At 39.2% G+C, this 26,713-nt stretch overlaps 1 protein-coding gene across 18 annotated transcripts in view; it reads left to right on the top strand.

Moving 5' to 3' along the window:
* The window catches only part of LOC126354708 (MAP kinase-activating death domain protein), a 684,767-nt gene that overhangs the window by 369,681 nt on the left and 288,373 nt on the right, over window positions 1-26,713 (top strand). For 12 of the 18 annotated variants that reach the window (XM_050004532.1, XM_050004534.1, XM_050004535.1 and 9 more), the window contains 3 exons: window positions 4,816-5,049; window positions 14,366-14,599; window positions 20,410-20,484. In XM_050004532.1, coding sequence (XP_049860489.1) covers window positions 4,816-5,049; window positions 14,366-14,599; window positions 20,410-20,484 — 543 coding nt within the window. The remainder of the gene's footprint in view (window positions 1-4,815; window positions 5,050-14,365; window positions 14,600-20,409; window positions 20,485-26,713) is intronic. The other 6 variants (XM_050004547.1, XM_050004544.1, XM_050004549.1 and 3 more) reach the window with 1 other exon arrangement.

Genomic DNA, 26,713 nt, shown 5'->3' on the forward strand with positions numbered 1-26,713 from the left:
GGTGGAGAGGAGGGGGGGGGGGGGGGGCAGATCAACTATTGGGGTGAGCCTTCAGATGAGTAAACAGTGCTACTGGTGCCTTTTAACGGGGGCTGTAAATATGACTGTTGTGAATGTATAAGTGGTCTTCAAGGTATGCAGTGAAGGAACTTCTCTTTCAAGTGAAATAATTCAGAAGACAGATTGTGAGAACATACCTGAAGAAAGGTCTTGAAATGAGGTCAGCTACGGCGAGACCAACAAAACTCATCTCACCTTCCAGGAGTAATGTGCCCATCAGAAGCTGCATGTCATCCAGAAGCATGAAAAGCAAAGGCAATGCCAGTATGAGAACTGCAAAGGAAAGCCAAGAACTTATTGTGGGAAGTGTAAAGTTATGTCTCTATGCAATACTTTCCCAAATATCATATCAGGCCTTAATGAAACGTCCATTTTGGAAGAATTTTTAGTTGAGTTTATTATTACCAATTTCTTTGTCCCTTGTCATTTTTCATAATAAACAGTGTAATGACAAAATAACTGACAACCACCCAGCATCCTCAAATGAGAATGGCCAAAAATCTCACATTTAGGCAACAAATGAACAAAATTTCTTCATATTTCAATAAAATGGGTCGCCATGACGCAGTTTTCCAAAAATACAAAATAAATGTTAACTAAAAATAGATTGAGTGTCAGTGAGTTAACTGAATCAAAAGTTCAAGCTTGTTTATGACTAGATCTGAAGTATTACTTCCTAATTACTGTCCCAATCATTTGTCTCCCTGGTAAGTTGAAATCTTCCCCCTGCTATTGCAATACAAAATGTATGTGCAGTCTTCTCCAAGTTTTCATGAAATGTTCCACCACTATGGCTCCTGAAGCATAGGGTTTATAAAGGCTTCTAGTTATCAAATTTGGCCTACTTGTAACACTTTCCTTCATTCAAATTATTTCACATTCAGAATCTGTACTATCCTCACTAAATTTTATCACAACATTGGAAATTCCTGTACAGAATAATACTTAAAATACATAGGAAGTGACCACTCACCTGTAACAACTGATGTGTGGTGCGTAGAAACCCACAACAGAATACAGTAAAGGGTGTTTCAAAAAGGACTTTACAACTTTAAAAATTCATATAAATATATTGAAAGAAAATATAGAGCTGGTTTTAGTGTTATTTCTACATCTACATCTACATCTACATCTACATTTATACTCCACAAGCCACCCAACGGTGTGTGGCGGAGGGCACTTTACCTGCCAATGTCATTACCTCCGTTTCCTGCTCCAGTCGCATATGGTTCGCGGGAAGAATGACTACCAGAAAACCTCCGCGTGTGCTCGAATCTCTCTAATTTTACATTCGTGATCTCCTTGCGAGGTATAACTAGGAGGAAGCAATATATTCAATACTTTATCCAGAAATGCACCCTCTCAAAACCTGGACAGCAAGCTACATCACAATGCAGAGTGCCTCTCTTGCAGAGTCTGCCACTTGAGTTTGCTAAACATCTCCATAATGCTATCACACTTACCAAATAACCCTGTGATGTAAACGCGCTGCTCTTCTTTGTATCTTCTCTATCTCCTCTGTCAACCTGACCTGGTACGGATCCCACACTGATGAGCAGTACTCAAGTATAGGTCGAATGAGGGTTTTGTAAGCCACCTCCTTTGTTGATGGACTACATTTTCTAAGGACTCTCCCAATGAATCTCAGCCTGGCACCCGCCTTACCAACAATTAATTTTATATGATCATTCCACTTCAAATTGTTCTGTACACATACTCCCAGATATTTTAAAGAAGTAACTGCTACCAGTGTTTGTTCCACTCTCATATAATCATACAATAAAGAATCATTCTTTCTGTGTATTCGCAGTACTTTACATTTGTTTATGTTAAGGGTCAGTTGCCACTTCCTGCACCAAGTGCCTATCCTCTGCAGATCTTCCTGCCCTTCGCTGTTCTTTTCTAATGCTGCAACTTCTCTATATACAACAGCATCATCTGTGAAAATCTGCATGAAACTTCTGACACTGTCTACTAGGTAGGGAAACACATAAAGTTTTTTTACCTTAAACTAAAGATGTTGTATGTAGCTTCCATTGGTTATCCTGCACACATCTCATCGGAAGTTATTTTCTTCCCAAGCTCGCTCTAGCATTGCAGGTGTAACTTGCTCAGTGGCAGTGTAAATTGTTGCTCTAATTTCAGGTAGAGAAGCTGGCACAGGAGGCACAAACATGATATCCTTGATTAATCTCCATAGAAAAGAATCAAATGGTGTCAGGTCTGGGGAATGTGGGGGCCATGCAATTGGAGCATCATGGCCAATCCATTGATGTGGAAAGCAGTCACTGAGAAAATCCTGGACATCAGCCAGGTAGTGGGGTGGTGCACCATCGGGCTTGAAGTAAACATTCATTCTTGGTCATCCTCGTAGATCTGTGGTATCAAAAATTGTTGTACCATATCCAGGTATACTATCCCGTTGATGGTTCTCTCACAGAAAAAAGGAGGCCATACACTTTGTTCTTGCTCAATGCACAAAAAATGTTCAGTTTAGGGGTATCACAAACATGTTCAATAATTGATGTGGATTTTCTGCCCTAAATCCTGCTTAAGTGAAAAGTTGACCCCTCAGAAAAGATGATTAATTTGTCCAAGAAATGTTCATCCTCATGTAATCGATGTAACATATACACACAGAAGTTCTTGTGAGCAAATTTAGCAGTGTGTTTTATTGCTTTTACAATTGTCAATCTTTATGGTTTCAATTGCAAACAGTTTCTCAACACATGCCAAAAAGTTGTATGTGGGTTGGCAGTTCATGAGGTGCACGCTGGGTTTATTTCTTAGGGCTATTGACAAAACATTGTCTCACTCACTCAACAATGTCGTCAGATGTGCTTGAATGAACTGATGATTTCCCGCATCTTACCAAGCAAAACATTTATACCACTCAAAAATTGTAGACCTACTAGGAGCAGCTTTAGCATACTTGGTTTGGAAATTGACACTACACTCGCCTATGTAGGTACTATGAATTAATTTATACAAATTTTCAAAGTTCTAAAGTCCTCTTTGAAACAACTTGTATTTACACTAGTTTTTGAGCACTTGCCCTTTCTCTAGCAAAAGTAAATACTTTCATACATACAGCCACAAAGACATCCAATTGCTCCCACCTGCAGCTGTGGCAAGACTGCCTGTTTATTATTGATTATTAGGGTAGTTGTCTGGGTCAATGGAGGTGGGGAGGGGATAGGGAAGAATGCACAAAGCAAGGATCGGGTTGTGGAATGGTGTGAGGTAGATCTCTGACAGAAGAAACAGTGACAACACAACAAGATGAAAAAATTTGAGAGGTTTGCTCATATGAGTGGTAGCGAGAGGGAGGGGGGCAAAAAGGAAGGGGATGGAAGATGATGAGGGTAGAAATGGAGGGAGAAAAAGGGAGGGTGAAAACTGAGGAGAGGGAGATGGTGAGAGAGATAGAGATCAGAGGAATAGTATTCTAGCAAAAGAGAGAGAGTAAGAATGTGCCTTGCATGGTGGAGGGGGAGAGGGAGGAGATGGCAGCATGTGATCTGGATAGGGAAAGAGGATGGAAAAGAGACAATTCCCATCTGCATAGTTCAGGGGAAACTAGTGCTGGAAAGGTACAGTAGATTCTCTGATCCCTTTCTGCCTCTCCATCTTCCCCCCTTCTCACCCACATTTTCCACCCCTCTCCCTTTCTCTTTTCCTTCCCTATCTCTCACTTCATCTTCACCTTTGGCTCCTCTCCTCCCCTTCCTTTCCACCACCCCTCCTTCTTTCTCTTACATGCACTACCCCCAGAACTCTTTTCCACTTGTTACGCAGCTCCTGATTCATCTGTTGAAAGACCTGAGTCACACCATCCCGCTACCCACTCCTTATCATGTGCATCCTTCCCTACCTCCTCAGCACCACCATGAACTCAGGCAACTGCATGCAGAAATCAAAAATCAAACCAGTCTCACGGCAGCTGCAGATGTCATCAGTCCCCTAGACTTAGAACTACTTAAACTTAACTAACCTAAGGACATCACACGCACCCATGACCGAGGCAGGATTTGAGCCTGCGACCATAGCAGCAGCGCGGTTCTGGACTGAAGTGCCTAGAACCGCTTGGCCACAGTGGCTGACAGCCTTCTTTAGCTTGAGATTTTTTCTATTACTCGACATTGCACTATGGAATACAGTGTGTGTGTGTGTGTGTGTGTGTGTGTGTGTGTGTGTGTGTGTGTCTTTGCATGCACTTACGTGCACATGTGCACATGTTTCTGTCTCTCTCCCTTTCTCTGTTATGTGAGTGTCACATTTTCAGTGCTGATTTTTCCACCTCCCTCTCTGTCATCTCCCATTACTACCTTACTTCCTCCCCCCTCTCCTCTTGTCACTTACATCCTATCCTTTCCTGGAGTCACATGGGCATAAACTAAATGTAAACAGAATGGTCAATGAACTGATCTACTCCTCAGAAAATATTTATCACATTGGGGTTCTCTCATGAAGTTGTAAGCAACCAATCCCCTTTAAAAGCCTGTCAATGTTTCTCAAGTTCTCTGTTGATATTGATAGAGGAGTGGCCAGTTCCAAATGGTAAAATCCAACTTTTGTATTTAATGTGTTGATATTCTGTGTTTTGTTGTTATATTTTAAAATGACTGTTAAGTACAAGCACTCTTTGCATTTTCAGTCTCTTCAGTTTTGATTCTGTAAAGTTGACCTACTTGTATTTGTGTCTGTTTTCTCTAAATGCCACAACAAAACTGTTTTTTTTCTTTCTTTCTTTAGGAGAAGGAAGATATAGCAAGCCCAGGTGGAGAATCGGATTCCAATTCGACGATGACAACAGCTACCCCTAAGACTGTACTAAGTCAACAGTCATCTATACCCCACCGATCTCCTACTCCCAGCCTTGGTAGTGAGGGCTCTGGTTCACTCTCACTAGGAGGTTCATCAGATAGAGAGAGAGATAGGCCTGGCACTCCAAGAGCACCTCATCGTCCACCACGACCTGCCACACCAGTGAGTCAAATAATCTGTTAAATGTGTAGCATTGTGGAATCTGAATTATTATATGCACTCAAAAGGTTATTGTGTGCTCTTTTGTAAGGTATAAATTTGTGGAATAATCATTTCGAAGCCTATTAGTTAGGTATGCTTTACACTGGTCTACAGTACAGTGTTTATTATTGATGTACAGTGCATCTTTTGTTTTACAGAAGTGACTGTAAAGACTCTCTTCTTAAGTGATAATCATTTAGTAAGTTTGTTATATAAACACGTCAGGAAAGTCAATTTTGGTCATGTGTAAAGTTGATTATTAATTTAACACTTTGACTACAGCAGACACCCTTGTTAAGTGCAACAGCAGATGCAACTGTTAGGTGCCACATTGAGTGCTGAATTGTAATCACCTAACCATGCTATCTCTGCTGAGAGTCTTGTATTGCATCTGCATTGAGTTTCTTCACCAAAACATATCTACTGCAATTATTTGAAACAGGTGCACAGTTGATGACTGGCTGTTAATTTGATTTATAAATGAACTAGCAGAGAAACCCTTTATTGCCCAGGTATTTATTTATAGCTGTGCATCCACACCTGTAGCATGCAGCATCTGGCCTTGTGCTTAATGTTCATGACATTGTATCTCCCTGAATGTATTTCATGCAATGATGTAATTTTATTGGTATATTCAGTGGCATATGTGGATACTGTCTGAAAAAGGTGTTGCACGTTGAGGTAGTAGCAATAGAGTAATAAATTTAAGCACCATGCATGATGCCACAGTTTTTCACACTCCAATTGTTTATGATGTCATATCTCCTGTACTTTGTAACATAAAGTGATATAAGTTTGCATTTACATTCAGTGGTATATGTGCATACTGTCTACAAAACATGCTGTGAATGTTGGTTGGCTTGATTTGGAGGAAGAGACCAAACAGCGAGGTAATTGGTCTCATCGGATTAGTGAAGGATGAAGAAGGAAGTCGGCCATGCCCTGTTGAAGGAATCATCCCGGCATGTACCTGAAGCAATTTAGGGAAATCATGAAAAATCTAAATCAGGATGACCAGATGCGGGATTTAACCATTGTCCTCCCGAATGCGAGTCCAGTGTGCTAACCACTGCTCGGTACTGTGAATGCAGTTAGTAGTAAAAAAAGTAATAAATTATAACATCATGGGCTTATGTGGTACTTATACCGCATGAACTGTGGAAAAGAAGTAAGCGATAAACATTTTTCCTTTTGTTATTTTGTAGGGACTGTCTGCCAGAAATTTTTTTTTTTTTGTAATGGTTTAAAATTGTGTCTGAAGTTTTTTACAAGTTGCTAAGTGCTCTCATTCTTAAATACGGGATGAATAAAGTTTGTGAATCCACCTCCACCCCTTTGATAGGTAGGTAGTTCTAGTGCCCATAGAGATTATTGCCTGAAATTAAGGTATACGTGTACCAAGTTTGGTTGAAGTCAATCGACTTGGTTTAGGAGGAGATGTGGAGTTTCTTACATTTTTATATAAAGGGCAAAAACATGAAAACAAGACAGATGGAAAAAGTATATAAATTGTTTAGCAATGAAAAATCCAGGATGGAGTGTAACAATATTATTATAGACCTAGATGCAAGACCTGTCCCACACATCCTTCAACCAACACCTACGCCAGTCTGGTCACAAAGATCACTTATCCCATCAAAGGGAGGGCTTCATGTGAAACAAGTCATGTGATATACAAGGTATGTTGCAACCATTGTGGTGCATTCTCTGTGGGTATGACAACCAACAAGCTGTCTGTCCACATGAATTGCCACTGATAAACTGTGGCCAAGAAACAAGTGGACTACCCGGTTGCTGAGCATGCTGCCAAACACGACATCCTTCATTTCAATGACTGCTTCACAGTCTGTGCCATATAGATCCTTCCCACCATTACCAGCTTTTCTGAATTGCACTTGTGGGAACTTCCCCTGCAATGTATCCTTTGTTCCCGTAACCCACCTGGCCTCAACCTTCATTAGTCATTGCCCTCAGCCACCCAACCTCCCTGCTCCTATTCCAGCACTATAGACCTCTCATTGCACCATCACACTCAGTCTTTTTACTTCTCTCTTTTTCCGCTACCCCCTCTTCCCACCTCTCCACTGCTCTCTGTCTAACCTTCCGACTGCACATAGCTGCCCTACCCTCTCCATCTCATCCCTGCACACTCCTCAGTAGCACTGCAAAGTCCACCACCTCTACCCTACTATCCCCCCCCCCCCCCCCCCCACCTCAGCCTCCATGTTACCTCCACCCAGTTGTCACTCCCATCGTGCACTGGTGCTGCTGCTCACACTGTGGCTACAGTCACATGTGCATGTGTGAGTTGTGTGTGTGTGTGTGTGTGTGTGTGTGTGTGTGTGTGTGTGTGTCTGTTGTCTGTTTTTAACAAATGCCTTATGGGCCGAAAGCTTTATTTGTGACAGTCTTTTTGTTGTGCCTATCTGCAACTCAACATTTTCACTACATGGTGAGTAGCAACTTTCCTTCTCATAATATTCTTAAGTAAATTGTTAATTATTTCAAAAGTAATTGCCATAACTGTTAATACATTTATCATACCATGAGAAAATATGGCCGGTGCCTTCATGTGAAAATGTTTGAGAAACCATGATGGTACCCAGACATAAATCTCTCTGTCTGAAACAAATCAATGGGCATGAATGTCTTTTTTCAGTGCTGCAGAAATATGTCAATCGCATGAGGAGAGATTGGTACTGTACGAAGATGTGTAAGGGATTTCCAGTAAAACTTCTGCAGTGTAGTCAAAACGACCTTGGAAACATGTGCAGGCCAGTGCATTAATAGTTATGGTGATTACTTTTGAAATAATAAACAGTTTAGTTACATTTTTCCAGCTGACTTATTTTCATTTAACCGCCTCTTATATATATGACTAGGCAGTACTAAGAGTTTTGACTCTTGGAGGTAATACTGGGCAGCCATTCTGTCTCAGAACATTATTTTGTCAGTAACTAGTGTGTTCGAAAAACATATTGGGACCAAATATCACTAATTTTCAGCCTCTTTACCTGATAAATGAGAAGGAAAATAGCAATGTGATTGGATGGATAAAAGATATACTCTCCAAGAGACAGCAGGAGAACACACATGTAAAAGAAAAGTATTTAAATTTGCAAGCTTTTGGCACCAGTGCTACTTCTCCTCACAGGATGGCTAAAGGGGAAGGAAGAGGGTTGAAGGAAAAGCTGTGATGCAGTTTAGTAAATGGGGAGAGTTTGGAAAAGTCACTCAGAATCTCTGGTCATGGACGACTTATCAGATGGTATAAGAAGGAAAGACTGATTGTTGAGGACTGCACCTGACAAGACTGGGAAGCCTGGGAGCTTAAAGGTGGAAGATAAGAGATGCTAGTTAGAGATAACTGACAAAGCATCGTGCATGAGTTAATGAGAGTGGAGAGCTAAGTGCATTGTATGCGGTAGAGCTGAGGAGGTGGATAGGCAGGTCAGAAAATAAAAGATATAGAAAATTAAAAGGGAATGAAGAAAGGAATAGCTACTGAGAAGAAATGCTGAGACCAAAGAAATTAATGCTAATTAAGGCCAGATGGGTGTGCAAGAGCCAAGGAACTAAGGCCATGTTATTAAGCCAATTCTCACCTACAGAGATCTGAGGAACTGATGTCTGGGAGAAGAGCCCAGATGGCACATGTGGCAAAAAAGGTTCTGAAGTCGCAACTATCTTGTTGTAGAGCATGCTATGCAACAGGATATTGTCTGTTGCCAGTATACATTCTCTGCCTATGCCCATACACCTTAACTGATAACTTGGTGGTAGTCATGCCAATATAAAAGGTGAACACTATTTACATAACCACTAGTACACAACATGTGTTGTTTTCCAGGTGACTCTCCCTTTGATTGTATATATTTTGCCAGTTACAGGGCTGGTATAGGTAGTCTTACGAGGGTACATAGGGCAAGTCTTGCAGTGGTGACAGTCACAGGGATAGGGGTCATAAGGTAAGGAAATAGGTGCAGAAGGAGCATATGGTCTGAAAGAGATGTTGTGGAGATTGAGAGGGTGACAACAAGCTGTTATAGGTGTTCTGGGCAAAATGTCTCATTTCAGGGCATGAATTTAGGATGTCATAGCCTTGTTGAACTAACTGATTAATACATTCAAGGCCAGGATAATACTGAGTCGCAAGAGGTGTACTCCTAAGTTGTTCCTGGAGAGATTAGCAGTCCAGGATTTGATGTGATGATCTGGAAAATCTGCTTTTGGTCTAGGATAGTGGGGTAATTACATCCAGTGCAGCTGAGATGGGAGTGGTTTTATTTTGCTGTAAAGAGTCTGCATCCAAACAAATACATTTGCCTCGAATGCCAAGGATGTATGGGAGGGAACACTTTACATGGAAAGGATGGCAACTGCCAAATGTAAGTACTGTTGTTTGTTAGTAGGTTTAATGTGGATAGAAGTGTGTGACTGGCTGTCGGTGAGGATGATGTCAATATCAAGAAAAGTGCCATGAGATTGAGAATAGGACCATGTGCAGTTTAATTGGGAGAATGTATTGAGAGATTCTAAGAATTTTAACACATCAGCCTCAGATTTGAAGAGTTGTAAAAGGTCAGCCTCACCATTAATCCATATTGCAAAGATGTCATCAATGTGTGTAAATGAAAACAGGGGCTGTATGCTCATGGATCCCAGGAAAGGCTTGTGCATCCCAGGAAAGCCCCCTCAAAGTAACCCATGAAAAGATTAGCATAGGAATGAGCCATCCTGTTTCCCCTGGGTGTGTCCCTGATATTTTTATATGTCTGCCCCTCAAAGGTAAAGTAGTTGTCAGTAAATACTAAGTTAATTAAGATGAGTAGGAAGGACATCATAGGTTTGGAATCACGTGGGTACTGACTGAGGAAATTTTCAGCTGCAGACAGACCATGTACATGGGGGTGTTGGTATAGAGGGAGTTGGCATCTGTGGTGACAAGCAGGTGTATGGTGTGAGTAGAATGGGCACATATTTCAGATGATCTAGGCAGTGATTGGTTGAGCAGAGTGGTTTGGACATAACATGAAAGAACCGTGTTTAAGCAAGGTAAGTGGAGTGTTCAAAAAAAAAAATTGATATCAAATTTGCAAATAAAACAGCAGAAGACAGTCAGGAGAATATTCTGTGATGTAATGAATTGCAAACAGAATGTTAGTTGCAAATTCATAAATAACAGTGGACTCATCTATGTGCACAGAAATCAGTACTAGGAAAGCTGTGGGGGAGGATGTTGGTCAATACAATAAACAAGCAAGCTAGCACATAAGCTAGAAAAGAGATGACAGTTTGTATAAGATAGATGACAATTAAGACTGACAAAGAAGTGGCTGATTAATACATTTGAGACCACAATAATATTGTATGATGAAAGGTGTACTACTAATTAATTTTTTGGAGGCTTCAGCAGTACCAGGATTGTATATGATGGCCTAAGAAATATGCTTGCATTAATTTCTTCAGTCTTAGGATTTCTTCTTAGTAAATATTCTCTTTTAATTTTCTATATCTTATATTTTCTGACTTGCCTGTTTTTACCCTCTCCTATCACCCCACCTCAGCCATAAACAATGCTCTTAGCTTTCCACTCTTACTACTTCTTGCACGATGTTTTATTGATAACATTGCTCTTGTGAATTACCCTCTCTTCGGCCTTTAAGCTCTCAGGTTTTGCAATCGTGTCTCAAGCAGTCCCCAATTATCAGTCTTTGCATCTCATCCTCTCAGATAAGTCTCCCTTGGTCTGGGGTTCTGGGCAACTTCTCCGGACTGACCCCATTTTATAAACCCCACTAGCACTTTTCCTGGGGTTCTGGGCAACTTCTCTGAGCTGACACCAATTCATAAACGTCACCAGCATTTTCCCGTCAACTCTGTTCCTTCCTCTTCAACCTTTCTGCCAAAAGAAGGAGCCTCTGGTTCTGAAAACTTGCAAATTTGAATATATTTATATGTGTATTCTCCTGCTGCTGATTGGTGAGTAGATTTTTATCTCTCTAATTACATTTTTTTTTCAGAAATTGATTTTTTTGTAGATATATTTTGATAATCATGGATTCACTAGTCTTGTGTAGTTGCCGTGGCATGTGAATAATGTGCATTAATTTGATTTGCTATAAATTCATCATATGTTGTATTAGAAATGACCTAATAGTTGACTGAATTCTTGTACCATTACCTAGTAGATACTTTCGTACTGAGACAAAATCATCTAATGCAAATAGAAATGTATGAAAATTACCTTTTCCTCTCAGTTATATGTGTCATAAAAGGCATGCTTTCTTCCTAGGAGATTCACAATCTCTCTTAGATTTTCAGGAACGGTCAACTTGATGTGTTTCCAGAATGAATTTTCACTCTACAGTGGAGTGTGTGCTCATTTGAAACTTCTTGGCAGATTAAAACTGGGTACTGGACTGGGGAGGTCAACTGAGGATTCAATCCCAGACCTTTGGATTTGTTGTCTGTTACTTAATGAATGTCTATAAAGCCTTGCACAATAAAAAGCAGTTAATTTAATTAATTTTGATTGAGTTAAGTTCATATTAAGAAGTCAAGATCATCTTCCAGTCTTCTTTTTATGGCATTCACTCCTACCACAGTAGTACAAGTTTATATGCCAACTAGCTTCACAGATGACGAAGAGATTGATGAAATGTATGATGAGATAAAAGAAATTATTCAGATAGTGAAAGGAGACAATAATTTAATAGTCATGGGTGACTGGAACTCGACAGTAGGAAAAGGAAGAGAAGGAAACGTAGTCAGTGAATATGGAATGGGGCTAAGGAACGAAAGAGGAAGCCGCCTGGTAGAATTTTGCACAGAGCATAACTTAATCATAGCTAACACTTGGTTCAAGAATCATAAAAGAAGGTTGTATACATGGAAGAATACTGGAGATACTGGAAGGTCTCAGATAGATTATATAATGGTAAGACAGAGTCAGGAACCAGGTTTTAAATTTTAAGACATTTCCAGGGGCAGATGTGGACTCTGGCCACAATCTATTGGTTATGAACTGTAAATTAAAAAAAAGAAACTGAAAAAAGGTGGGAATTTGAGGAGATGGGAATTGGATAAACTGAAAGAACCAGAGGTTGTAGAGAGCTTCAGGGAGAGCATTAGGGAGTGATTGACAATAATGGGGGAAAGAAATACAGTAGAAGAAGAATGGGTAGCTTTGAGAGATGAAATAGTGAAGGTGGCAGAGGATCCAGTAGGTAAAAAGACAAGGGCTGATAGAAATCCTTGGGTAACAGAAGAGATATTGAATTTAATTGATGAAAGGAGAAAATATAAAAATGCAGTAAATGAAGCAGGCAAAAAGGAATACAAACGTCTCAAAAATGAGATCGACAGGAAGTGCAAAATGGCTAAGCAGGGATGGCTAGGGGACAAATGTAAGAATGTGGAGGCACATATCACGAGGGGTGAGATAGATACTGCCTACAGGAAAATTAAAGAGACCTTTGGAGAAAAGAGAACCACTTACATGACTATCAAGAGCTCAGATGGAAGCCCAATTCTAAGCAAAGAAGGGAAAGCAGAAAGGTGGAAGGAGTATATAGAGGGTTTATACAAGGGCAATGTTCTTGAGAACAATATTATAGAAATGGAAGAGAATGTAGACGAAGATGAAACAGGAGATATGATACTGCGTGAAGAGTTTGAGAGAGCACTGAAAGACTAAAGCCGAAACAAGGCCCAGGGAGTAGACAACATTCCATTAGAACTACTGACAGCCTTCTGAGGGCCAGGCCTAACAAAATGCTGCCATCTAGTGAGCAAGATTTATGAGACAGGTGAAATACCCTCAGACTTCAAGAAGAATAAAATAATCCCAATCCCAAAGAAAGCAGGTGTTGACAGACGTGAAAATTACCGAACTATCAGTTTAATAAGCCATGGCTGCAAAATACTGACATAAATTTTTTACAGACGAATGGAAAAACTGGTAGAAGCTGACCTCGGGGCTGATCAGTTTGGATTCCATAGAAATGTTGGGACACGTGAGGCAGTACTGACCCTACGACTTATCTTAGAAGCTAGATTAAGGAAAGGCAAACCTATGTATCTAGCATTTGTAGACTTGTAGAACTCTTTTGACAATGTTGACTGGAATACTCTCTTTCACATTCTAAAGGTGGCAGGGGTAAAATACAGGGAGCGAAAGGCTATATACAATTTGTACAGAAACCAGATGGCAATTATATAAGAGTCGAGGGACATGAAAGGGAAGCAGTGGTTGGGAAGGAAGTGAGACAGGATTGTAGCCTATCCCCAATGTTATTCAATCTGTATATTGAGCAAGCAGTAAAAGAAACAAAAAAATTCGGAGTACGAATTAAAATCCACGGAGAAGAAATAAAAATGTTGAGGTTCACCGATGACATCGTAATTCTGTCAGAGACAGCAAAGGACCTGGAAGAGCAGCTGAACGCAATGGACAGTGTCTTGAAAGGAGGATATAAGATGAACATCAACAAAAGCAAAACGAGGATAATGGAATGTAATCGAATTAAATCGAGTAATGCTGCGGGAATTAGATTAGGAAATGAGACGCTTAAAGTATTAAATGAGTTTTGCTATATGGAGAGCAAAATAACTGATGATGGTTGAAGTAGAGAGGATATAAAATGTAGACTGGCAATGGCAAGGAAAGCGTTTATGAAGAAGAAAAATTTGTTAACATCGAGTATAGATTGAGCGCCAGGAAGTCGTTTCTGAAAGTGTTTGTGTGGAGTGTTGCCATGTATGGAAGTGAAACATGGATGATAAATAGTTTGGACAAGAGGAGAAGATAAGCTTTCAAAATGTGGTGCTACAAAAGAATGCTGAAGATTAGATGGGTAGAACATACAACTAATGAGGAGGTATTGAATAGAATTGGTGAGAAGAGAAAATTGTGGCACAACTTGACTAGAAGAAGGGATAGGTTGGTAGGGCATATGCTGAGGCATCGAGGGATCATCAATTTAGTATTGGAGGGCAGTGTGGAGGGTAAAAATCGTAGAGGGAGACAAGAGATGAATACATTAAACAGATGCAGAAGGATGTAGGTTACAGTAGGTACTGGGAGATGAAGAAGCTTGCACAGGATAGAGTAGCATGGAGAGCTGCATCAAACAAGTGTCTGGACTGAAGACCACAACAACAACAAGGCATTCATTTGTGTTCTTTATGTCATATTACCATTTATTAAACTACATTATTGTGTTGACCATAAAATGGGATCTCTTTCATTCATTTTAGAACTTCATTTGCATAGGTTCCTCCTTCAAGCCCAGGCCCACAGCGTCAAACAAGCTTGGGAAATGTTCTGGCACGTACTGCTAGTTTTGGTTCGGGAAGCAGCAGGGACAGTGGCAGTGGGAGTAGTGGCGTTCCACGACAGGGTAGCCAAACATCATTGCTGGAACAATTTGCTGTTTCTGCAAAGGAATTGGTGCGAGAAACTACACGGCAGAGTAGTCAGGATGGACTCCTTGCACATATGGACAAGGTAAGGTTTGTCATTATTTGCTCATATTTCTGACAGGCAAGTAGTACACAGTTTTAACAGTGTTTTTAGGTTTTCCATTATTTTAAGAATTTACCAGTGTGCTTCCTTCAGATGTAGATGTAGAGTTGGTTATGTACGTACAGATTCTTACATACAGTATATTCCATAAAATGGGAGTCAATTATAACATCCAGAAAAATAGGAACAATTGTCATAATATGCTTGTATGAAACATTGGAGAGTTCAAGTTGGAATAACAATATTAAAAGGTTAGATTTCTGATCACAACTTAGAGAAAGCATCGAGTTGTAGACTGGTACAATGAAAAGCTTGCTAGAAATCTTCAGCTTTCAAATTACATCTTTCGTCACAAGTAGAAAACACACATTCACATGATCACATCTCATGCAGACATGGCCACATCCATCTCCAGGTGCTAAGACCAGACTTCTGTTGTGTCTGAGGTGAACAGCAATGTAGCAGCGATAGACCGTAGGGCCATGGAAGAGACATGGGTGGAGAGAAATGGGGTAGCACGATGAGAAAATGGTAGTGCTCCCTGTAGTACAGAGACATGATGGGGCAGGATATGGTTGCTAGGTGTAACATTGTGATGCTTTGCTACCAGAGGGTAGAGGGAGGGGGGAGAGGTTCAGAAGGGGAAAGGACTACATACATACACTGGTGGGATAGAAAGTGCGTGAGTACTGGTGTGGGAGCAGGGAGGGGGGGGGGGGGGGTGATGGCAGTTGGTTGTAGGACAGGGACCAGCAAAGGTTGTGGCAAGGGGGGAGGAGGGGGGCTTATAAGAACAAAGGATACATTGCAGGGAGATTTCACAAGTATGCAATTCAGGAAAAAAATCTGGTGTTGGTCAGAGGGCTCCCCATGACACAGGATGTGAAGCATTCATTAAAGAGAAGAGCATCATGGTTGGTGCATGCTCAGCAACTAGGTGGTCCACATTTCATACAGATTAGCCAAACTTGGTCACTACATCTGTGCTGATGAGCAATCCTTCCAAATATGGGAAGGATCTCCAGAGGTTTCACGAATCGAAATTACTCTCTGAACCGTGTCCAGAAACAGATCTTCCCAACAACATATCTTTCTCCCCATGCCCACTGTTTGGACACAAAGAAGCATTTGTCTTGTGACTCAGTATGGCCCTGAAATGGAACAGCTGAGTGACATTTTCCTCTAGGGCTTCGACTACCTTTCATCATGCTCTGAAATGAGGAGTAGCCTTTCCCCTATCCAACTCACTCCTACCACATCAATATTTCACTGCCCACTCAATGCGTGCATACCCATGACAATCCCTATTCCACCCCTTCTCCCAATCCCTTGTCATGTGGCTCATATCCCTGCAGTAGACCTAGATATAAGATCTGTCCCATACATTTTTTGACTTATCACCTACTCCAGTGCTGTCACAGGCATCTCTGACCCCATCAAAGCCAAGGCCACCTGTGAAAGCAGCCATGTGATCTAAAAACTGAGCTGCAATCACTGTGCTGCATTTTATGTGAGTATGACTACTAAGAAGTTGTCTGTTTTCATGAATGGCCACCACCAAATTGTGGTCAGGAGACAAATGGACCACCTAATTATTGAGAATGCAGCGCAACATAATGTGCTGCACTTTATTGACTGCTTCATTACTGTATCTGGATACTTCCGACAACACCAGCTTTACTTTATTGTTCAGCTGGAAACTCTTCTTGCCATATATCCTTTGTTCCCGTAACCCCCCTTCTCCTCCTCCTGGTTGCAACCACCACTAGTCCCTGTCCTCAAATTGCCTATCCCCTTTCCTGCTCCCGCTCCAGTACTATAAATGCCTTTTATCCTTCAGTGCATTTATGTACCCATTTCCTCTTCTTTACTTATCTCCTGGCTCCCACCCTTCCCCCTCCTGCAGCACAGCCTCCCAATGTTACACGTAGCAGCCTTATCCTGTCCCCATTGTGTTCCTGTACTCTATTATAAGCAGCACTAGCATCTTCCCCTAAACCTGCTCTGATGTCCCTTCTCTTTCCCACCTCATGTCTCTTGCATATACCCACTGCCTATTCCAGCTGGATTGGTGCTCACCTCAGACACAGTTACAGTTGGTCCTTAGCACCCAAGACAACAGTGGCCAGTGTGAGTGAGTTGTGGTTGTGCAAATGTGTGTGTGTTTTTTACTTCTGATGGTGGTTGCGCAAAATCTGAATGTTTTTAGTATTCTTTTTCATTGTGCCTGTCTGTGGCTCAGTGCCTTCTCTATGTAGTGAGTAGCAGTCTTATCATTTTCACATTGCTGATGTGTGATTATGTTATCGTATATCAAGCTACCATGCCACAATCCAGTTGCAAAATGTGTAGTTTTCAGACAGCTACATTTTTAGAATAGCATGTTGGTTTATGCCATGATAAGGTGGGGTAGACAATTAGGAACTTCATTAAGTGATGCTGAAGCATCATATATTGTATGAACGATGTTGGATAGCAAATTGGAGGCAAATTACACTTAAAGATATCCAGTTGGTTTGTTGTTTGCATTTCTGACATATACAAATTGTGACAACAGTTTCTAACCAAAGTCAAGACATGATGTGTGGTGCTGTCCAATATACGCTATTTTCTGTTGTAACCTGAAGGAATTTGATCACATTATAATTCAAGTCTGGCCTTCCTGTTGCAGTACTGCTCACTGAAGGCTTTATGTACATGTTGTATGCAGAAGGCAAGAAGTAACAGGATAATACTCTTTGGAACACCGGAATCCATTATCTCTCACCAAATATTAATGAAAATGATACCTTTTGATTAGCCAGTCTTTGTGCAGGAGTTGTTATATTGTTAAATAGATGAACCAGCTTTCATATGTTTTATGTGGAACTGTGTCTGCATTGGTTTGTGCAGTGATACCCATGACAGAATTGATGTTTCCATACCAGGGTAACAGTTACTGATTTCACCATAAAGGATAAAACTCAGTCACACCAGTTTTATCTGGTGGGCAGACTTGTTCAACTTAATACCATAATTGTACACATCATCTTTTTAATGTTTTCAAGAGGCATGTTTTTGCTTTGCAGTCTTCCTCCACAGACTGTTGGCACACTGGGAACTGTTTTGCAAAAAGAATAGCTTACACTAGCATTACCATACGGTTTAACCTGCATACTGAGGAAGCGATGAAGAAAGTAAAAGAGAAGTTCAGAACTGGATTTTATTTTCAGGGTGAAAAGATATTAATGAGTTTTGCTGATGACAATTTTGGAAAATTGTTTCCCTTGAAATTCTTGTTCACACTACGGTACTAGGGGAGATTTCAATGTAGTAAACTGTGAAACTCATGTGGTCAAAACTAGTGGAAGATTAGGGACTCATGTGATAGTATAGTGAAAGTTGTATTCAAAATTCCCTCCGTGATATTGCTGTGGTGGGGTGGTTTGTGTACCTCAGCAATACAGATAGCCAGCTATACGTTAGGTGCAACAACAAAGCAGGGCTATTTGTGGAGAGGCTAGATCAATGGGGCAGTTCCCTTTTCAGTAACTGCATAGGCAACAGTCTGGATAATTGAGTGATCTCGCCTTATAGCATTAGCCGGCATGGTGTTTCTGTGCTAGTACTGCAGACAGTTGAAAGCAAGGGAAAGCTGCAGCTGTTATATTTCCTGATGACATGCAGTCTACTGTATGGTTAAATGATGATAGTATCCTCTTTATCACCACCATTTAAATCTCTGAGCATGGAATATTCAGAAAGATGTTGTCATCAGGAAGAACAGAATGTGCAGTCTCTGGCTCAGAGTGCAGAAAGTTAGATTCCTTAATTAGGTAAGTAGATTAGCAAATGGATAGATTTAAGTTATATATTGTGACAGGAAGAGCAGAATTTCCAGCTAGATGAGTACAGGGTCATCAAAAAGAAGTAAAATAGAGGTATTCAGCAGTGGGTCTAATAATGAATCAGAAAGTAGGAAGGTACTATTGACAACATAGTGAACACACTATCATAGCCAAGATAAATACAAAACCAACAACCGCCACTGTAGTGTGAGTTAATATGCCTACCAGCTCTGCAAGTGCCAAAGAAATTGAAAAAGTGTTTGATGAGATAAAATAATTTATTCTGATAGTTAAAAAGCACTCTGTCTTTGGGCCACAAGCGGCCCATCAGGACCATCTGACCGCCATCTCATCCTCAGTTTAGGATGCAGATAGGAGGGGAGTGCGGTCAGTACACCGCTCTCCCGGTCGTTATGATGCTTTTCCTTGACTGGAGCCACTACTATTCGGTCGAGTAGCTCCTCAGTTGGCATCACGAAGGTGAGTGCACGCCGAAAACTGGAAACAGTGCATGGCAGACTGGATGGTCACCCATCCAAGTGCCAGCCACACCCGACAGCCCTGAACTTCAGTGATCTGAGGGGAACCGGTGTATCCACTGCGGCAAGGCCATTGCCCATTCTGATAGTTAACAGAGATGAAAATTTTAATGAGGAAAATAAGAGAGAGAAAAATAGTAGGAGAACATGCTACTGGAAGAAGGGATGGGAGGGGAAGCCTCCTACTAGAATCCTGCACAAAGCGCAGTTTCATCATCAATAGCATTTGGTTAAAGAATCACGAAAGAAAGTTTTCTATGTGAAAGAGACCAATAGAAACCAGAAAGGATTGCATAGATTTATAATGGTAAGATGTTTGAAACTAGGTTTTAAATGCAAAACATTTCAAGGCGATATATGAACTCTCATCATAATTTATTGATTATGAACTGCAATTAAAATCGAACAGATTGCAGAAAGATAGGAAATTTCCGAAGATGCAACATGTATAAATTAAAGAACCAGAGATTGTTGAAAGATTAAAAGGGAGCATTAGGCAGTGCTAATAGACTTATTGAATATAACATGCTTGATATTATGAGGGGTAGTCATAAAGTTTTAATTGTCACATCGAAAAAATCAAGTTGCTACCATGGTGTTATTCTTTCTGCACATGTTCTCCCATCAATGTTTTACAATTTTCTGAATGATAGATGACTTGTCAGAGACTTTGATTATAGAAATCTGTCTTTTCGGAGATAAAGAAATGATCTGACATGGCCCAACGCTGCTACAACATTTCTACTGCTGTCTCAGTTAGGTGAGCTTTTTGAATATGTGTGAGCCAGTGTGGAACACAGCGAGTGGTGACCTCCCTCTGTCATCTTCAAAATGTCATGCAACATGTTAAAAGTTGATATGACAATTTATGACAGTTTTGTCTTGTTCAGAATGCCATAAAGATGTTGAAAACTAATTCATGACTTATCTTCTGGTTTTACACTATTTCTTCAATTATGATACACCAGTTATCAAGCTAGGGGGACCTCATCAGACACAAAAAATGAATATACATAGCATGATAATCCTCTTTACCAATCAACACTGGTAGTTTGTTTTGGCCCCATAAGTGGTTTGCTACAGTGCTGTGGCACAGGGACTTCCCTGTACCAGGACTGCAAATATGTACTTGTGAACATACAAAAAATTGCACGTATAATTTTATTTTTTTAGATTATAGAAAACTGTATAGCTACCCCTCATAGTCCATGTAATGTACTGAAATAAATGTAAGTAGACCTAAATAAAGATGAATACAACAATGAGACTTGTATCTGTATTTCTCACCTTACTTTATGTTTTTTTTTTATGCTGGTATTCTAACATACTGCTAAAGAAGTATGTGATCTGTGTCTCAAACATTCTGAAGTTGTTTGTATTTCGTATTCTCTGTTTCTGGTGCCTTCTAATTTTTTGATCACTGAAGTTGAAACTGCAAGCCAAAGAAAAAATCAATGAGGCAACTCATGAAGAGGGAAGCTTATTTGCACCTCTTGAACAGGTAATGTAATTCCAATGCAAAGGTTCACTTTATAGCAGTCGTGGAATGTGCTTAATAGCACTGCCAAACATCTAAATCATCAGTTATCACAACTGAGTGGCAGTAGTGAGTTATGTGATTTCCTTAGAAGGAGGAGTTAATATAGTTATCAAATTCAATAATATTCCCAGTGAATACTGGTAGTGTGCACAAGTAGCTAGATAAAGAATATTTGATGAATGAAGTTAGTTAACCATTTATTTGGTTTCATTAGTTTTTCTTTTGTTTTCTGTTGTAGTGGCAGAAGCAATTTTTCTAATTTTGTATCACAGTAATTTCAGATACACGTAAAGTGCAAGTAAAATCTTTAGCACACATTCAGAAACCAGGGTTCCCTTGAAACGTATAATTGTATTGACACATACAAACCAGTATTCTTATGTTGGTTAAGCAGGAAGCCTTTTCTTTAGTGCTGTGCAGCTAATTAATGTCATATGCCCTGAAACATGGAGATGTATAATATTTTTTGGTGCTGCTTGTTTTTATTTTATAGATAGTGAAAACATAAAGATAAAATCATGTACAGTACTTTATTAATACAATTGGGAACTGTATGGATCATTAACAATATTAGCAATTATTAATACCCAAAATGATTATCTTTGATTCAGAAAGTCTTTGCTTTTCCGCTGATAGTTGCAAATAAAAAGGAGATTTTTGCATGCAAGCAGAGATTTAGCTTTTCTCTAGATATATCTGCAATCACTTCATTTTGAAAGCATTTTGCTTGGCAGTAAGAAAACTAATGAATTGACATATAAAAATATTTTGTTGCTAAAATAGGTTGAATTTTCCATACATTACTTTATGATGATTGTAAGCTGATTAAAAATGGACATTGATGATACTGCATGAAAAATGTCTGCAGTTAAGCAGAAGAGAAAAAATCATCTCGCAATTATTTCATTACAGTGTTATTTTCTTTCTGCAATTGTGTTTAGAATTACTGTGATAAGTTAAAAGCTGACAGTAGATTATCAATTATTCAAATAGCATATATAAATTAAGGGGAATAAATATTAAGAAAAGGCATATGATATTTATCAGTTGGAATAATACAGACCAGCACCATTCCTTAAACACTGATGTGACACATGAGATAATTCCATTATCAGCATATAACGTTAATTGCCTTCTTGCTTCATTTGAAGTGTTCTTTCAGCCTTTGATCACCGATTAGTGCTTGATAATAGGAATTTTCAATGAACATATTAACTCTGCAGATACATGAAGTACTTTACAATGTATTTATTTCATCACCTACTCTGAAAGGGCAATCACATTAGAGTTACACATTTGTCAGTTGTTTTTTTTTTAAATCACTTATAAGCCAAGGACTTATATAGATTCATATTGAGTCTAACATAATTCTATGAGTGGCAATATTAACATAACGATATTATGAGAAGCAAACTTGCTACTCGCCATATAGTGAAGATGCTGAGTTGCAGAAAGGCACAACAAAAAGACTCTCACAGTGAAAGCTTTCAGCCATTAAGGCCTTTGTCAACAATGGACACACACACACACACACACACACACACACACACACACACACAGTCTCTCTCTCTCTCATGCAAGTGCAACTCAAACATGACTGCAGTGTCAGGCAAATGAAACCACACATATTAACATAAGGTCTTCATAGCACATTGATTAACCATTAGTAATTGGTTATGACTGAACGTCTGGCTATGACTGACTGCTTGGAGAAAACTGAATATTGTTTGGAGGAGACTCAGTGTGACTGTTTGCTGTTGAATGTGTAATGACAACTACATTGGCATTGTTTACTAGACCTGTTTATAGAGTCTCATAGGAAATTGCCAACAAAATGTGCATCTTCATATTCTCACGGCGCAAACACTGATCCAAAAAATTTCAGGCATGCAGCCACATTCATTCGACTTCTTCTTCTAATATTTTGGCTGAATAGCATCCAGCCATTTTCAGAGTGGGGCGAGGTGATTTATGAACAAATTATTTACTCTCTGCTAAAATGCAAATCAATTACATTTTCCAAAATAACATAACATACAATAATTACAGATAATGTTCACACACATTCAGAAATGAAATTATTTTGTTTAGCTATTGAGTCAATACTCTATTCTTTAAACAAGTTTTTATATTGGATTCGAGCTGAAAGGGTGTATTTTGAAGAGTGGAAATTTCTCCCACATTTTGTATTAAAGCCTTCCAAAATTACTCCAGAAACAAAACATTATAATTAAAATCTTTGTGTGTTGAACAAGATACACTGCCTGATTAAAAAAGTGAAGCATCCAAAAGACATGGCCAGATGTCAATGTAACATCCTACACATATACACCATTGGCAAGTATGTAAAGGATTAGAGCTGCAGTTATCTGTGACAGATAGAAAGACCACCAGAGTGCATTAGGGTTGTTTATGTTTAGTGTTATTACCAGATCCGGTAGAGTATGTACTAGACACAAATAGTGTCAGATATTGAGTGATCACTGGAGATGCTACATCCTCTTGTGAGACAGCATTATCAGCACCTGAAGAGTTTGAAAGGGGTGTCATTGTGGGTCTCCATTTGACCAACTGGTCAAATTATCCAGTATCTGTGGGGCATTCAGATGTGACAGTGGCCCCATGTTGAATTATATGAGAACCTAAGGGAAGGCATATTTGTCATCAAGGTTGTGGTTGACTGCATTTGAGCACAACAAGGAGATGTATCCATATTGTGCACCAAGCATTTGATATCTGTGCCCGCCATCGGAGAACAAGAAATGGACTCCCTGCAATGTTCTGGGTCATCCCACACAGTTTTTTGAGAGTAGCAGCAGCTGTATAATGGAATTACTATCCATGTGTAGAGTGCCATTAACACTACAACACAAACATCATTTTTGAAGTGGTGCCATGTTCAGGGAAGCATGAACTGCTGATTGCATTGTGTTCAACAATGATTCGCAGCTCTACACTACCATGAATGACCATCATTGGTGAATAATTGGCAACTTGGGAAGAGGTCCTATTTTCTTTTAATGTTTTGGAGAGACATAGTGGTGTTACCCCTGATGTCATGAAGCAGGGAGCCATGGGATATGACATCAGGCCACGGCTGGTAATGATTGAGAAAACTCTTGACAGTGCATCAGTATGTCACTGACATTCTGCATCCTCGTGTTAGGTCTCTATGAACTGTTTGCATCATGTTGAGGTATTCTGTTGCCAGCAAGACCCACAGATTAGTCCCCAATAGAACATGTTTGAGATCAGATTGAACATCTACTCTGTCCCAATGCTAATAACCAAGATATTACGGACAAGTCACAACAGTTGTGGGTCAGCTTGCCTCAGGAGAGGATACAATGGCTTTAAGACATCGTACCCAACTGAAACAGTGTGTGCATCCAGGACGGAGTGTGTGCATCCAGGACGGAGGGGGGTTGTAACATCACAAGTGATCTCATGCTGCCAATTCTTCGTAAATTTGACTCTAATTTGTAATCATTGAAATAACATCACATAATCTGTCAAACTGTGAAAATTCATTTATATTTCTCTTTCCTTTCTGGGTGCTTAATTTTTTTTGTCAAGCAGCTTATTTTAATTTACAAGTCATTTTCTCAGCATAGTTTTTAAATAGAAAGGTTTTGTAGAACATTCCCACAAGTGTAAGAACATGCCAGAATTGTCACCACTTGAGATACTGTGGACGAGAACTTTCCTTTTTACTTCTGGAATTTCTGACAGCAGTATTGAAAATTTGTAAATCCCTAAACCTAAACAGAATTTACTCTCATCTTAAGACAGATAATTGGTTAGAATATTATTAGTCTGGTCTCAGGTTGAGCACTTTCTATGGGAAGGATTAAAATAAATTTAATTTAAAATAATATTTAATGGTCATTAAAGCAATGAATTTGAATACATTGCCATATTATGGATTCTACCCCCAGCCAGTCATATAATTTCTTTCTGTCTTTTATCTCTTATTTTACCTCTGGCAATGGTTTGTATGTGAAAAATAGCAAGTTGCACTGTAGTTGTGAGTCTACAGTAAACTGTTGTTCCTCCTATAACTTTGAAAGTCACATGAAGGCAGAAACATACCACCTCAAATACAACAATACCTCGTGAAGCAGTATAGTATTCAAACAAAACTTTTGGTTGAGGACAGCTGAGTTTTATCGTTTCATTTAAAGAATTGATGATGTAATCATTACTATTTTGAGCTTTTAGTGAAGTAATTTGCCAGATGACAGAATTGGTCTATAGGAAATGTTCAGTTGTTGCTAATCTTGTACTCTTATAAGTTGAAATAACAGCAATACTAAATTCTGGTAAGTCTACCAAGTTGACCTCAAGATTACATGCTTCATATGGGAGGGGAGGACTATTCATTTCTAATTTTGTACTTATATCTGAATGATGAAGTACGCAAGAATTCCTATATAACTTACACTATATGCTGCTTTGAATCTATTTTCTATTCAGATAAATTGCTTTAACATTCTCTCATATGGGGAAAAAATATTGTGGTTGATTACTCCTAGAATTCCATTATTTGAGCATATGTACTTTAAGTTTTGTCTATAGTTATATATATGTTATTACTTAGAAGGTGCTTTGGTTATTGAGTTTTTTGTGGTTGGGTATGATTTATCATCCCCCATTAGTACTTAAAGTTCTCCTTGTGTTTTATGATTTCATATGTCTCACTGATAATTTTCTGGAAGATTTGGAGCCTACCCCTAAGCATATTATGACCTTTAGGTTTCTGAATTTAACTAACATATTGATTATGATGAATAATTTGTTTTTGTAAAAAATAAAGAACAGTAATTGATGCTCAGTCTCTATGATATACTCTAACATTTTGTTACCAGTTTGATGTGATTGAAATATACTATGGATAAATTAAAATTGCACTCACCAAATGCCATCTGGAGAAAGCACATAAAAGATCTGGAAACATGCAAAGTTTTGGAGCCAGTGGCTCCTTGTTCTGGCAGAAGGGTTGTAGGAATAGAAAGAGAAGTGAAGGAGAAGGACCGGTGAAGCTTAGGAAATGGCAAGAGTTATGGAAATGTCAACTAGTACCTCTGATCGGAGGAGACTTGCTGGACAGCATGAAAAACATTGAAAATATGATTAAAAGTGTCAGAAGTTTGTTAATTTTTTTGCCAACAGTGAAAGCAAATTACTTGCAATTGTTGATAATTGGAATACATTTGCTGTGATAAAATTATTTAAACACAAACAGAACTGAGTAATAATTTTGCAACTGCCCTAGACCCAGTGTTGTAAGTTGTCTGAGGTTCCTGATGTAACATTTGGAAAACTGAATTGGGTTTACACCACATTTTTTACGGAAACTGTAGTTTTGTGCTCTTGTTAACAATAGCTTTTCGTAATGTAGAGGGAGGCCAATGTCAACAGAAACAGAAAGTATCTGAAGAGAGGTTGTTTGATATTACCCAACCATAAAGTCATTTTAAGCATTGAGTGAGATTCACCTCCTTTTTCTCCATAGTGCAGATAGGAATAACCCACTTAAGACAGAATATAAGAGTGTAGTGTTGTGTAAAACAATAAAATACAGAATCAGTGTACAATACATATTTTACCAGTATGTACCAAGCAAAGTTGAGAGGTGAGAAAGACCCCTGTGGTTCAGCAACCATGAACAGAGATTCATCACAAATTTAACTGAAGTCAAAGCCTAACTGAAAAACATAAGCTGAACATAAAAAAACATGAGCTTAAGTAGATCAGTGCAAGAAGCTTTCCATTCATTTGCACATAAAATTTTGCAGTTTTCTTCTTACATAAACAGATAGAAACCATCCATTCAGTTTCTTTGTGCTATACTGTCTCCAAAAATGAAGATGATAGAAGGGTGAAATACTGAATTTGGTGTTCTAAAATTATTTTACTGTTTCATATCATAATATAGTTATTCCTTTTACTCAACACACAAGTTCCAAAATGGCAGATATTGAGGTATGTGATTATGGAACAGAAAGTCAGCTAAAATCACTAAACTGTGTCAAGGCATCTGAGCTGTATGAGATACCTATGGAATTCTACAGGTTTTGTGCTAAAAAAACTTGCTTCTTTCCTAACAGGAGTTTATTATAGATTGTTGCATCAAAGCAGAGTACCAAGCATTTGGCAACACTACTCATTCCCATTTCCAAGAAGGGTC

The sequence above is a fragment of the Schistocerca gregaria genome, chromosome 3, assembly GCF_023897955.1.
Source record: "Schistocerca gregaria isolate iqSchGreg1 chromosome 3, iqSchGreg1.2, whole genome shotgun sequence".
Lineage (NCBI taxonomy): Eukaryota > Metazoa > Arthropoda > Insecta > Orthoptera > Acrididae > Schistocerca > Schistocerca gregaria.